The sequence below is a fragment of the Puntigrus tetrazona genome, chromosome 14 (assembly GCF_018831695.1).
Source record: "Puntigrus tetrazona isolate hp1 chromosome 14, ASM1883169v1, whole genome shotgun sequence".
In the NCBI taxonomy this organism is placed as follows: domain Eukaryota; kingdom Metazoa; phylum Chordata; class Actinopteri; order Cypriniformes; family Cyprinidae; genus Puntigrus; species Puntigrus tetrazona.
The window spans coordinates 12,772,891-12,787,822 of NC_056712.1; the positions used below are offsets into that span (position 1 = coordinate 12,772,891).

General features: G+C 37.3%; 1 protein-coding gene across 1 annotated transcript; it reads right to left on the reverse strand.

The window, feature by feature from the left end:
- Positions 1-1,045: 1,045 nt before the first annotated feature.
- On the reverse strand, positions 1,046-13,835 carry rnf44 (ring finger protein 44). The gene is given in 12 exon segments (XM_043257827.1): positions 1,046-5,408; positions 6,178-6,277; positions 6,376-6,497; positions 6,870-6,957; positions 7,126-7,174; positions 7,177-7,240; positions 8,282-8,443; positions 9,397-9,570; positions 10,450-10,617; positions 11,465-11,684; positions 11,772-11,974; positions 12,555-13,835. Coding segments are annotated over 11 exon segments (1,317 nt in total). The 5' UTR covers positions 11,879-11,974; positions 12,555-13,835; the 3' UTR covers positions 1,046-5,345.
- Between the last annotated feature and the right edge of the window lie 1,097 nt (positions 13,836-14,932).

Here is a 14,932-nt window from a genome sequence, read left to right on the forward strand (position 1 = left end):
TGTTTTGTAGCATTTAGTCTGTTTGAATGTGAGTTTGAACTATTACGATGAATCTCATAAAGCTGGTCAGAAGATGGGGTGACGTTTCCTAAAAATATAAAAATCCAGTCTAATATAAAAAAGTATTATTACTTTTATTTTGCATTGCGGCTTTCAGAGTTTTAATGCTATATAGTATGTTATACTGCTGTTATTGCTGTTAATCATGTCCACAATGATTGATTTATATTACTGTAACATAGCAATGATGAGCATTGAGAATATAAATTGATTTCTCAATGTAAAAAATGACTGCATAAATAAATATGGATGCATCTATATTCTAGCCAATATAAAAAATATATTTATGACTAGTAAATGGCTGATTTTAGATCTATACTTTTTTTCTATGATGGAGGTGAACGTATGCCTTTACTATGCAATGAAAGTGAAAAATATGTTGCACAATAGGTCAGTATCTGCCTCGTTAAATTAGTTTTAGGAAGAATTTGGACACTAACTTAGTAATAGTAGTAATCTGCGGTTATCCTAGATCATACAAAAAAAAGTAAAATTTCTTAAAACAAATTTAACAACACAAGAGGCAGAAACTGACCTATAACTAATACGGTGGCAATATATTGTTAGGTCTGAATGTTTATGAAATATGCTTTTTATACAAAACATAGAATTTGCTCACAGTAGTGCAATAATCAATTTATGACAGGAATGAAAACAAGGCTGCGAGTGACAGAAACACAGTGCATTCAATGGATTATACTGTTGTTTAACAGAGTAATGATTGTTCAGTTGAAAAAAAAAAAAAAAACAGTTCTGAAAGACGTACACAGCGTGTGCCATTGTAAAGACGTTGTTTACATCCACATTAAACCATCGGCCATCTAACCTGATTAAGGGTTATTGCTTTTGATTAAACTGGGGGTGGGGCCTGAACCTTCTTTATGAGATTCACCTTTTTACTCTGAGACAGAAATCTTCAGACAAATAACTGAAGTGCAACACATCTGTGCAATACATTTAAAGCAGTGATTACTTTAGTCAAGTGTAGTATGAGTATACATCACACATTTATTAGTGAACAACCCTCTCCAATCAGCCACAATTAAAAAAAATATGATTGCACTACTCAGTAAAGCAGAACTAGCAACTTTCATTTAAAAAAAGTACAAATCTTAAAAATTTCAATCAGTATACAGATGTATTTATAATACACTATAACTAGTTATATGTTAAATGCTACAAACAATGATTCCAATGGAATGAAAAAATTATAGCATTAAGAACCATTTCCTATATATAATATATATATTAGCTTTTTTTATTTCTTTTTTTATTTTTTTTATTGTTGTTTTTTTTTTTTTTCTTCAAATACAAACATGGCAAAAATGAGGTAACTGTAAATGTGCAAGTACCAAAGCAAAATATCTTCCTAATACAGAACACATGCCCCTGGCCCTGTTGTTGGCTGGGTAGTCTGGAGTTCAGGCAATGACTGACCCCTAAAGGCCAGGAGGAGAATAGAACAGTAAACAATCCACTATCCCACCACAGCAAGAAATCATTGGTAAACAATCAGTGGCGTCTATGGAGCAATCAACAAATCACAAATCCTAAAGTATTTAGCTGCTTATTGGAACACAATTTTCCACCACACAAGCTGTGAGATTATTTATTAGTTGAATCACAGAAAGACTACAAGATTCTATTTATCATCATAACTCATAGGTTGTTGTTTTTTTTTTCTTTCTTTTTAGTAATTCAATACAGGTAACACTGAGGTTTTCAAGGAATCTTGGTTATTATGAAAAATTCCTTTTATAAATCTAAATAAGGATATATTAGAAATAGCCCACAGCCGGTTACCCCAAGCAAAAGTGCTTGCGTGTATATATCAACAACTTATTTTTAAACCATAACAGTTACAGATGCTCAAGGTAGAGAGAACCGTACAACAGGTACATATATTTCTGACCGTTTTGGTGAATGAGTGATAACGCTGTGTTTTTTAACCCACACAACACCTCCAACTACTTCGATTTAAGGCAGATGTATTGAATCTGATCACTCGGGCAGTAAAATAATATTATCCTTTAAAACGGTCTACCAGCACATACGAGTAAAGCTAAATAGTTTTCTTTTTTCTGTTTGTTTTCTTCATTGAAACCCCTGTTGATAATGTTATTAACTGTTTCTGACCACCGTGAGGGTACTAGTAGCACTGCATGCTGTATGAATAGAGACCCATAACAAACTATTGCATTCTCTTATGTGAATGTAGCATTACACCTAAATATAGAATATCTAGCACCTTTTTACTATATGGCTTTCCATTATCTAGATTCCAGGCAAGTGTGTCAGTAACTGAGGCAACGATAGAAGCACAAATGTGGTGAGGAGCCTATCAAATCACGTGTTTCCCACTTCAAAAAGCCACTGTCTTCCAACTGGCGTCAAGCTTAAAACGTCCTATATTATTAGTCTTAATTTTTTTTTTTTCCTATTAATTTTCTTTTGCAAGTACAAGCACAATAAAATCTTGTAGTCATTCGGTTCTATTACAAATGTGTGCAGTACAGTGCATGGCAGTTATCAGCTGAGCAGAAAGTCCCCTACACCCAGAACCCAAAGCCAACTAGATCTACCTAAAAACCAGTTGGGACTCTGGTTAGACATGCATGCATATTGTGCACAATTATATACTTGCCCACCCCTGTCTAGATATCTTTCACTGAAAATACAGATTTCATTTTTTGACTTTTTTTCTCTTTTTTTTTTAACCTTAAATCATGCAAACACTGTAAGAATAGTCTTGGAAGTGGTCTAGGTAGGACAGTGTGCACCGTGGCACGTTTTCAACGGGATTACAACCTTTATGTGTGGTTCAAGTACAAGAACACGGAAAAACGAAACGGCTGGAAAACAGGTTCGAGTAACATACGCTAATGATCGGCTGCAGTGACGAAAAGCCTATTCTCACTCGATACAACAAGTCACTTCATCTTTTTTTTTTTTCTTTGCATGCCAGTCTTATAATGGAATAATATTCACCACTATTTATAAAAGGAATATTAGTTCAGTTGATTACATTTAAAATATGCATGGCCTGAGGAAAACAACCCAGAATACCCAAATATATCTCCATGGCGTCAATCCCATTTGAAATGGACTGTTTTCCTTTATTTTTCAATTACAGAGAGGCCCTGAGTGATTTTTTTTTCCGTTATACTCAAAATATATGCCAGTGAACAGATATGTATACATAGATTACTTATCAAAAGTGTGGATTAAATTCATTACAATGGCTTTTTTTAAAACCTGGCACGCAAACACAAGATACTCACATTCTCTTAAGAGAGTCCCTTTACCCGAGAAAGCCAGTGTGTCTATTGAGTTACAATGACTATTCAGTGGACAAACGACTCATGAATATATATATTTAAAAGTCCTATAATTAAAGTACTTAGGGAACCAAAAAAACAAAAACCCAAATAGTTCATAGTTTTCCCCCGAACAACGTTCAGGTTGGTTTTTGGAATCGAGTGAACCACGAGTTAAGCGTTTTACAGTGCATTTTTCTTTTTTCTTTAAACGACCCTAACGCTCCATCTCTGCCGTTTCGAATCCTATCTGGGATCTTCGTGGAACGACTACAGTCAACTGGCACACAGGAGAGGGCGTAACTAGAAATACAGAGGGTTTCAACATTCTTTTGTCTTAAAAACAAGACGATAATTTGCAACCTTTCACACCAAGGCTATGCATACAATGTTTTTTTTTTCTTTCACGTCACTTTACACTGTGAACATGGCCTGAGACCTGACAACGGGAGGCGAACTAAAACTCGCTAAAGACGTTTTAGTATTCCGACCGAATCCTTCAAAAACTCTCGCGGAAGAAGAAATAAATAACACCACTCAAAAAAAAAAAAAAAAAAAAAAAAAACGCATACTTTAAAAAGAGGAACTGACAAAGGATATCTGAAGATTAGTAACAGGTTTGTGCTTGTCAAGGTCTTGAGAAGGCAGAGCTAAAATCTTGTAGAGTATATTGATTATTTGGCTCACGAATGAGGAAAAACAAAAAGCCTAGTCCTCCAAAATCAGGTCAAACGTTGCGTTCACGTCACACACTCATTGCACGTATTGCTTTCCGCAAAGTGTTCCACCCGTTCCCAAAAAGTCATTCTGGACAGGCAAATGCGAGCTCCTTGGCCTCCGGACGGGAGAATGGCGAGACGGAGGCCGTCCGACGTTCCTCTTGTGGCTGAAATGCGGTGGATCTCGTTAATTCAAATATTGCTAGTCTAAAAGAACAGTCCGCGTGAGGCCCGTGAGATGTTCTCCTGGATCTAGCTGAGTGTGAGGGGAGCGAGATGAAGAGGGCCAGTCCAGAATCGATGGGGGTTGTGCAGTGCAGCCAGGTGGGAGCTGGCAGAGGCAGTGTGCTGTCCTCGTCCCTGTGTTCTCATTGGCCAGTCCGATTGGCCTCGCCAGCAATCAGCAAAAGCGAAAAAAACGCCACAGCTTCCTCAGTGTCTGTGGTGAAAGCCCAGCTGGAGTTTTCCCCGCTGGATTCACGGCTGTCGTTTGGCAGTCCTTTTTATTTTTGTCTACGTTTCCCTCTTAAACCTCAAACCTTGGAACTCTGAACCACTGAAAGTCACACCTTCACAACAGCATTCGCAGATAAAAGAGAATCGGGATTAAGATAATCAAATGATCAATACATTATTGCAAAACATAGATTATTAACAAGTCCCTCAGCCCGTCACTTATACAGACATGCATCTATGATGGTCGTTCACCGGCGGAGCAGCCGCGTCCTACGAATTCGTCTGATTGCACAGTAAAGCCAAAAACCACCATCATCCAGGCCCACTCCCGCAGTCCCTAACGACGCTAAAGCACAAATTTAATTATCTGTGATCAAACAACTAGAGAATATTCAACTGTGTAAACGAATATGCCAACACAACACGTATTACAGGTTATCTTTGGAATCTGCGAAACAAGGGCAGTGTAATGAAAAGAAAAGATGAAAAGAACCCAACAACAACAAAAAAACTAACAAAAAAAAAAAAAAAAAAAAAAAAAAAAAACCCCGGTCACAATTCCAGAACTCCAAAGTGGCTATAGGCGGCAGTAGCTTTCATGAAACGCACACAATGACGCACAGCAGAGGTCAAACAGGTTCCGTACAAATTCCGAGATTGCTTATTGTAGAGGTGGGGTTGGGAGCGGGTTGGGGGGGGGTAGGTTTGCGTTTGGCTGGAGATCAGGTGTCCCCACTCACAGAACACACTCAAGGATTTGTGCTGTTTTCCAGTGAAGGACAAAAACCTGAACTCATTCCACATCGCGGTGAACTTCAGACGCGTCGGCTCGACAGATTGGACAGGTGCGATTGGTCTGCAAGACATGTTATGGATTAATTTCTACAAGCCAGAGATGTTTCCGTACATAGCTGAAAACACACACGCCGCATGCCTATGCAATTAAAGACGGCATAAAAACAAATGTCTTCCTTTTTTCGTGAGCACCGAATCAGTAGAAGTTTTTTGGAAAGATAATGTGACCCTGAAGACTGGAGGAATGAGGCTGAAAATTCAGCATTGCAGTCACAGGAATAAACGAAGCTTAGAGAATATTAAAACAGTAAAAAGTTGTTTAAAATTGTGATAATATTTTATGATATGTGACCCTGGACCACAAAAAATAATCATTAGGGCCTTTTTTTAATATTGATGTTTGTGTTCTATCATCTGAAAGCTATAAAAATAAGCTTTTCACTGCTTATTAAAAAAAAAAAGCAAAATATTTAGACAAAACTATTTGAAAGTCTGTGATCTGAGGGTTCAAAAAAAAATCTAAATATTGAGAAAATCACTCTCTTCTTTACTTAACATCCTATTGACTTTTGGCATAAAAGGAAAATAAATATTTTGACCCATACAACATATCGATGACTTATGACCAAGGTCACATATTATTGTTAAATAAATGCATCACTGATTAGCATAAGAGACCATTATAAAATGTTCAAAAATCTGATCTCATACTTTGAAACAAGTCTACCTAAGCATTTTGTAGATCGTAAGCCACTTATATTGGTCAAACGAATATTTACAGGGTTTCACATAGTTATTGCAGATTTTGTGCATTAAAACACCATTCTTACCTTTAACCACTTATCCACACATTTTGCATGAAATTCGTGGTTGCAGGGTAATACTCGAAGTAGCTGCCTTGACTCAAAATCACTAAAGCATACAACGCACCTGGAAAAAAAATTGAATACAATGCATCATCAGTAACAAGTCACAACCAGACCTTCAAGATTATGTAACAGAGGGCACATATAACACAGAACACTTACAGAGTCTGTTCAGATTGGTGGTTTTCTAAATTAAACCTGTAGGACGGAAGTTGCTCTATATCAGCTTTCGTTAGTCCTCTAGGTTTCGCTTCTCCGAGTCTCTCAGCAAGGTTTAATAACGCCTGAGAGAAAAATCACAGGTGTTCAAAACTCTTCACCCAAACCGAAACAAGATAATGACATTATCTCTGTTCCAAAATTAGCTTTAATTCAATAAAGTAACTTGCTAATTCTATAACGCTAACCTTTTTCAACTTTGTTGCATCACTGCACATGCCCACAGAGTCACTCTTATTGAAAACAAATGACTTTTAGTTGCAAATATGCGTGTGTAAATGTTAGAAGTTATCTAGCTACAGACAGTAGATGGTGAGGCAGTTCACGAGCTTTTGGAACAGACTTTATGTGAAAACCAAGGTTTATTTTTGACAAGTTAGGTTATATAAACAATATATGAACTCCATCACACACCCTGGGAAGGATTTTGTATTTACCTCATAGTTCTCCATCTCCACATCATCTACATCCAAGTCCAGACTGATAGCAGGACCCACAGCAGTTGGAGGCACAGGAAGCATCGAGCTGTTTTATAAATCACAAACATATAAATTGATAACATAGACACCTTTATACAGATTTTTAGGCTTTATAAAATCCTAATCGACTAGTTTCCATTATTAGAATATGAAACATTCGCATAGCAAAACATTACAATTGCAAAAAAAAAAAAAAAAAGTAGAAGAGACTCACAGGAAGTATGGTAAGAAGCCGGGGTAATAGGGCGGTGGAGGGGGTGGGGAGGCAGAGGCTGCTGTAATCGGTACCTCTGTCCAGTTATACGCCTCGGCAGCATGTGCGGATATGGCTAAGGAAACAAAAAACAACATGAGGGAAACCTTTTGAATTATTATTACACATTTAGCAAATCTCATCCAAAGCTACTTTGGCAGAATTTCTACTACAAGAAAAATCCCCCTGGAGCAACCTGAGACTAAAGATGAAGTGTGCAAAATACTCTCCCTTATTCCTGTTAACTATGCAAAGTGGACCAGAAACAAGCCACCTGTGGGTTGATTTCCTGAAAACAATAAAACTGGCTCTTTTTGCAGTTGATTAACACTATTCAATAGGGTGACTATACGTTCCGGCCAGGATTCTAATTTGCCTAAAACCTTGGGGTTTTGGCTTTGTTTTCCTACGATGACTCAAGAGCAGTTCACCAATAGCATGGGGGGGTGGGGTCTACAGAGAACGTTCAAGGCAAATATATAATATTGTAAGAACTGTAGTGAGCATTTCAGTCAGAAAACAAAGCCGAAGGCCAATTTAAGCAATTTGGAAGATGGAAAATTAAGATGTGTTATCCCATAGCTAGTGCATTTTAAATAACATCAAGAGAAAGTAGGCAAAGTAGGCTAATTCCAGATGTTTTCTTCTACCATTTAACCATCCATAATAAGTCCAGGAATATACATTAAGTGCATAAATGGGGCCAACTTTGCTTTCATGTTGTCCAAACTAGCCAAAGTCTTTCAACTCGTTTTGACTATGCTGTATATTCTAACTGAACAGACAAAATGTCCCATTTCCCATAGGTTTATACTGACAATTTTCTTTCTAAAGCTTTAAGCTATAGTTCTTTCTGACTTAGCAAGCATAATTTTACCTAACAGGTTGAACTTACAATTTTTCTGTAGCACACAATCAAAAATCCCATGTTCAGACCTATAACCACTAATCAACACCAAATAAACCTCCGACGTTCTCTACATTTTAAGGGCATACGTTTTCCTTAATGTCATTACCCGTTTATGCAAATACCGCTCATTTTAATCAGTGCATCGTTTTTGACTTGATTACACTGATTTATATGCTTTGTTGATATTTAAAAGCAAAGACATCTCACCACTCCGTAGGGTAGCTCTTGGTGGAGGGGCTCCTGGGGGAGGTACTGGAGGGGGACGGAGGGGGTCATTGCTGGTGGATGGTGGGCTGGAGGATAAGAGAATGTTCCTAACGGATGCTGGTCTCCTCGCAGATCCACTTCATTCTCCACCCTCTGCAGAGGCTGAACACACAAGTATTAAAGTCGTACCGCTAGCATACGATTAAGACTATTAATACAATAAAATCATGCATTTAACACGGTTTTATTTAGTAAGATGACATTCAGTTGTAGGGACTAATCTGTTACTCATGACTAATTGTTTTCTCTATATTGTAATGGGATTGCTTTACTAATAACACTGTCTGCACTGTAATCACATTACTGTAGTGCACTACACACAACACTGGGAATAATAAAATGATCACATAAACACTTGTATATTGTTTTTAACTTAAGTATGACATAATGTGAAAATTATTAAGAAAAAGTCTTTGGCTTGTATTGTATAGGTCAGGTTAAAAAAATAATGAGTGACGATTGAAAACTAAAGTGACATTAATTGCTTATTTATATATATCCTCTTTTTTTCCTCGAAGGCTTGAATTACCAACAAAAGAAACCATTCACTATTATTTTTAAAGCAATACCACTAGTTTAATGCTTTGGTGTTGAAATTTAAGCTCAATTCAAGTGAAAAATTATTTTAATCACTACATTTACAGATTAATATAAAATTAATCAAAACCACCCACCTATGCTGTCAACATAACATATGAAATACCGATTTTTTTTTACATTTTTTATAAATTAATAAGAGAATATTATTTATAAAATAATGTTATATATTTTATTATGAAAAACAACAACAACACACACACACACATATATATATATATACATATATATAATATATACATATACACATACATATATATACACATACATATATATATACATACATACATATATATATATATATATATATACATATATATATAATATACATATATATAATATATACATATACATATATACACACATACACGCATACATATGGACATTTTTTCACCATTGAAAATTCAGTACGATTTATAAAGTATCAAATGGTATCATTTAGTACTATCTGCACTCACCATGCGCGGGTGCTGGGGCTGTATGGGGACAAACTGGTTGAGTGGAGGCAGATGAGGAGGCTGGTGGGGCGGCACTGGTGGACTGGGGTGCAGGATAAAATGCTCACTGGAGATCAATGGTGGAAATGCCTGATAGGACACAGGCAGGTGCTGCATGGTGCAGGCCTGAATGAGCTGCAGATAGACAGACAGACAGACAGAAAGAAAGAGAAACAGCAGACAACCAAGTGTCACTAACACCATAGACACAAAAATAGTGTATGGGCATTTGAATACTGCTGTGCAGTTTAAGAAATGACTGTTAAAACTGGGAAAGCACACTCTGGAGTAAAGCACATCTAACGTTTTCACTATTCTGTGCTATTTAGGAATCTGCTAAACCATTTCAAAAGCACTGAGAGATCTTTTTAAAAAGTAATTATTTTTTTTATTGTTTTCCTTTACTTTTATAAAAAATGCAATATAATAGGAATGATAAAAAAAACCATACATACGTCGCTATTAAGCATATATAATGAAAAGAAGACTGAAAATACATATAGCCCTATTATACGGCCCTGCACAATTTAAGACACTTAACTTTACGTCGCTGTGGCCACGAAAAAAAATACAGGTGGGCATGTTGACACAAATGCAATGGCTTGAGCAGATGGTACAATTAGCAGAAAGTACACCTTTGCTGTCCATGTCAAAGATAAAATACCCCAGACACTTGCAGTGGCAATCCAAAAAAAAAAAACTAAGCGGGGTTGCATATTGCCCCTTGAAAGTTGCATCATAAAAAGGTCATTACACATTCTAGAGACACAGGAAAGGCCTACATGAAAATCAAAAAGTGAAATGTAGCTGTTTACCAATGCCTAACGTGTAAGCATGAGAGGGACATACAGAACAACACTCATAATAGAGCATCTTTGGCTAAGAGGACAGGTGGGCATAATGGCTGCCTGGGACACACATACACCGGCTAAAGTAAAGCTGGAGCGATGGGACATGTTAGGTGTGCTCTACACAAACTTCACTGACATTCCAGCTCTTCCTTTTCAAACTCACTGGAGGAGGAAGGCAGCAGAGCAGAGAGAGCTGTCCGCTGAACATTACCGAGCATGCTGGGAGCTGCTGAGCATTGCAGGCTGGGATAGGTTGCCCGGTGTGGATGGGAAAACCATGGGTCGTCACCGTGGTAACTGTGTAAGATATCGGAACTGATCCTTGATGCATCTTGAAGGACGACACAAAAAGTTCAGGTTATTTGTTAAAAAAAATATATATTCATTATTACAATCTACACAAAGCACTTTCGCATCAAATTATTGTCTATAGGCTTGTGATCTCAAAACACCAGCTTATGCTTAAATCTGGGTCATGAGTAAACTTTGATGATCTAGATCTTCGGTTTACGGTCCCACTGTTCCCTTTAAGTTTTAAAAAAGGCCTGAAATGCAAATTGCCCAAAAACTGCCCAACTAACAATGAAAAGTCAAAGTTTAAAAATTTTATATTTAAATATTTTTATTATTTTTATTATTTACATATTTATTAAAGGCCTAAAACACAAACATAAAACACAATTTAATTGTTTTTAACAATATAAGTTTTTATACATCTCTTTCATAAAAATATTTATTTTTTATAACCAAGGCCTGAAAACCCAATTGTAGCCTAAGTAACAATGAAAGACACATTAAAAATAATGATATAGTTTTTATAACTGATATACTTTATAAACTGATATTTCTTATACTTTGTACATTTCATTTATACATATTAAATCATTAAAATTTAAATACAAAAGGTCAAAAGCAACAGTAACAGGCCTAAGTAGCAACAACAAATATATATTATTTATTATTTACAATGGAGTCATATTCATTTAAGGCCTACTTTTAATCTAAGAAACAGCATGAAAAATGCATTTTTATTATTTTTTTGTATACTTCCTAAACATAGTGAACATCAGATAGCACGTTACATTAAAAACAAACAGGAAATGAATGTTTCTAATGGAGAACAACACCTAAATGCAAATGAGCGTTTGAGACCCCTGATCTAAATGAAAGACTAATACCTGTTCGTGAAGATCCACCATGATGGAGCTCTGTTGGGGTGGTTGTGTGGCAGTATGCAGCATGCGTGGAGGTGCACTGGTGTGGCTATATTGCCTGGACTCATCTAAAGGAATCTGCTGATGCTGGGAGAAGACAGGGTGGTGGAAGTTCTCATCCTGATGTAGGGAAGTGTGCCCAGCAGGTCTATCTCGCTGTCCCCACTGACGTCGTACTGGAGGACTAGAACGTAAAGACACACGTTATCGTAAGTACACACTCGGCACATGTTGTTTCATCATTAACTCAAACTGATGACGGCCACCTCACCTTCTCCTGAGGTGCAGAGGGGTGATGCAAGGCTCCCCGACGACCCTCCTCTGGTTTAAGGGGGCTGTTGATGGCCGCCTACTCACTGCTACTTCCCATGGTCGCATTTGTGACGTCGTACGAACGAGTCACACCTGCCTGGGGTGGGGGGGACCAGTAGTGCAAGAGGCACTTGTGTCTAACAGCCTCAGATTGTCGGAACTCTGTTTGAAACAAGAAATATGCCTTTGGTGAATTGAATGATGAATTGGGAAAACCAGCAAAACCCTTTGCAGTCACACACATGTTAGATTAACATAATATTACCATTGTTCTGTCATTATTTACTCAACCTCGTGTCATTTCAAACCCGTGTGTTTTTTTGGTTTTCAATGTTTTTTTCCCCCCCATACAACGCATAGTATGTGTCAAGCTCCACAAAGAACAAAGAATACCATTAAAATTACCCCTTGTGACTTCAGACAGTTTTAAATAAGGAACAGGCTTAACATTTTATTTAATATTACTAAGTATTTTACCTCTGCCGTATTTACATGTGAATATAGCACTTCCACATAGGTTACACATGATTTAGCATTAGTAACAATCACAGGCTTTTAAAACATGAGCAAATTAGCTGACACCTTTTTGCTTAACAAGCAACCTGAGTCAAAGCCCAACTTCACAAACAATTATTATTATTATTATTATTATTATTTTAGCAAACACAAAACGGCAACTGACTTTGACGGCCAGTTATCCGTGTGTTGCATGAGTGAACATAAAACAATATTTTATGTTCACCTTTTGTTCTAGTCCTTCTAGTATCACAAGCAAAAGCGTGTCAAATCGTGTTTGCTTTAATGAAAATGACTTTCAGTTTGTTTTTCCTCCAGTGCGCTTTCTGGGGCTTTTCAGGTGGGGTCTCTATACATGTCCTATGAGAAACTTAGAGAGGAAAAAAAAATGCTTGTTTTTGTCCTTTTGTAGACAACTAAAAATTAACAACACACCAGCGAACACCACATTTCTGTTGAATTATTGCTTAAAAATGACCACGAATGCTTAAACGTGAAAAGACCAGCGCTGCTTTCAATGGAAAATTCATATACATTAATAATCGCCTCAACATGCTGCGGTGTAATAATGCATGTATTGTTATGTTATCTCGTTAAGCACGATCTATGTATCGCAAGCAGACTGGGGGAGCTTAAAAATACACAAAACCAAACTTTTCAGACACACAAACACCGAGAAGCCCCAGAGCCAATAACAATATATGCATTTATGCTGATTTTAAATTCAAAATCAGTGGAGTGTGTATTAATTCGCCCGAGCACGTCAAAACTTCTCATCGCGCTACGTGACATTTAAACGTAGGCTACAGTGCCATGTGTAAAACGACAGAACGATTACTAACAAATCTTCGCAAACTGGAAGCGTAAACCGTGTTTAATGGAAAGACTGGGCTGATTTGCCACAAAGAGGGGGAGCTGTAACTTCAACAACAAAAGCGTGGAGGGCCATGTGCTCCCACACAGACAAAGCAATAACAAAGGAGCGCCACCAAACCTCGCCTGCCTCGTTTTATCAAACATAATCACTCGAAAGGTCTTTTATTGGGGGAGCGATTTAAACATTGCTCGCGCTTCAAATACGGACCGTGCGCGTTTCCCGTGAATAAAACACTTATAAGCGGCATCGTGGCCCAGCAGCGGGCATCAACAATAGCACAAAGAAGTCGCGAGGCCGAAGTTTTACAGGAGCTCGCGCGAACATCCACAGCTGCCCTCGCGCTCTTTAAACGGGCTCCCGACGCTACCCGGGGGTTGTACGTTGCACAAAAACGATTAAACAAATCGCGTGCACTTTCCAAGCCCTTAGCCGCTATCGCTAGCATACACACCGAGCAGATGAAGCCCCAAACAGGAAATGCAGGGATGCACCCCTGACAAAAGAAACATGGTTTATCTTTAACGCCACATTTAGACAGTGTTCACGTCGTGCACGCAAGCGTCTAAACGCGCAGTGTTCTCGTTCTCATTTTACGCGGAATGCGACGGCTTTGCGTGCAATGAGCAAAGTACGATCGCACTAAACCGAGCTTACTTGTTCTCAATGGCGCTCGAGTTTCCGATTCGTCCACGCGCTGCTTTTAGGCGACTAAAACGATACAGGGTGTCTCGTTTGGTGATTTCGCACACTAATCCAAAAGATTTCGTCCAGGGAAACTAGCAGTCGGTCATGGTTAACACAGAGGTATCGCCCGTTTCCTAGTTCCCGTCCACGAGTTTGTTGTTGTTGAACAAGCGCTGGTCCTTAGCATAGAAAGAAAACATGCATATTCCTCTGCTGCCTAACATCGGATAACTTAGCTCCAACAAACTTGTTATAGCGTGCACTTGTTGTTTCCTTTAATATTATGTCCGATGCATTCAAACTGGGTTTGATCTGTGACATGGGTGCAGTTCATTATTGTTGTGGTGTGGTGTAGTCACGCCTTCTTCCTCTAAAAAGTACCACGCAAGAGACAGAGGCAGCCAGTCACTTTTTAGATGCTGATGTTTGGTTGATTCGCTCCAAGCCGATCACAACTTTAAGGATGTTTTCACACTTCCTCTTCACTAAAAACGAGCACAGACCCCTTTAAGGGGTCCAAAAAGTGGACCCAGTCCTTGCATTCAATCGTTTTGCTTCACTTTAGCTGCAGCCCATTAACAATTAACTATATCATTACTGGATAAAAGTATTACTTAAGTTGTGTTTAACAAAGTGTAAGAAAAAAAATGCACAGGCCAGAGTTTTTTTTGTTTGTTTGTTTGTTTTGATTTGTTTTTTAATAAAATATGGATGAATGGATCTTTTACATCAAAGTATATACATATGGTTAAATTTTCTGTAGCTTAAAATAATACAATTAATGCAATACATTTACATTTAGTCATTTAGCAGACGCTTTTATCCAAAGGAGGATGCAATAAAACAATAAAACAATATACACACACACACAGATTATATATATATATATATATATATATATATATATATATATATATAGAGAGAGAGAGAGAGTGATATATATATATATATATATATATATATATATATATATATATATATATATATATATATATATATATATATATATATATATATATATATATATATATATAAATAGGAAA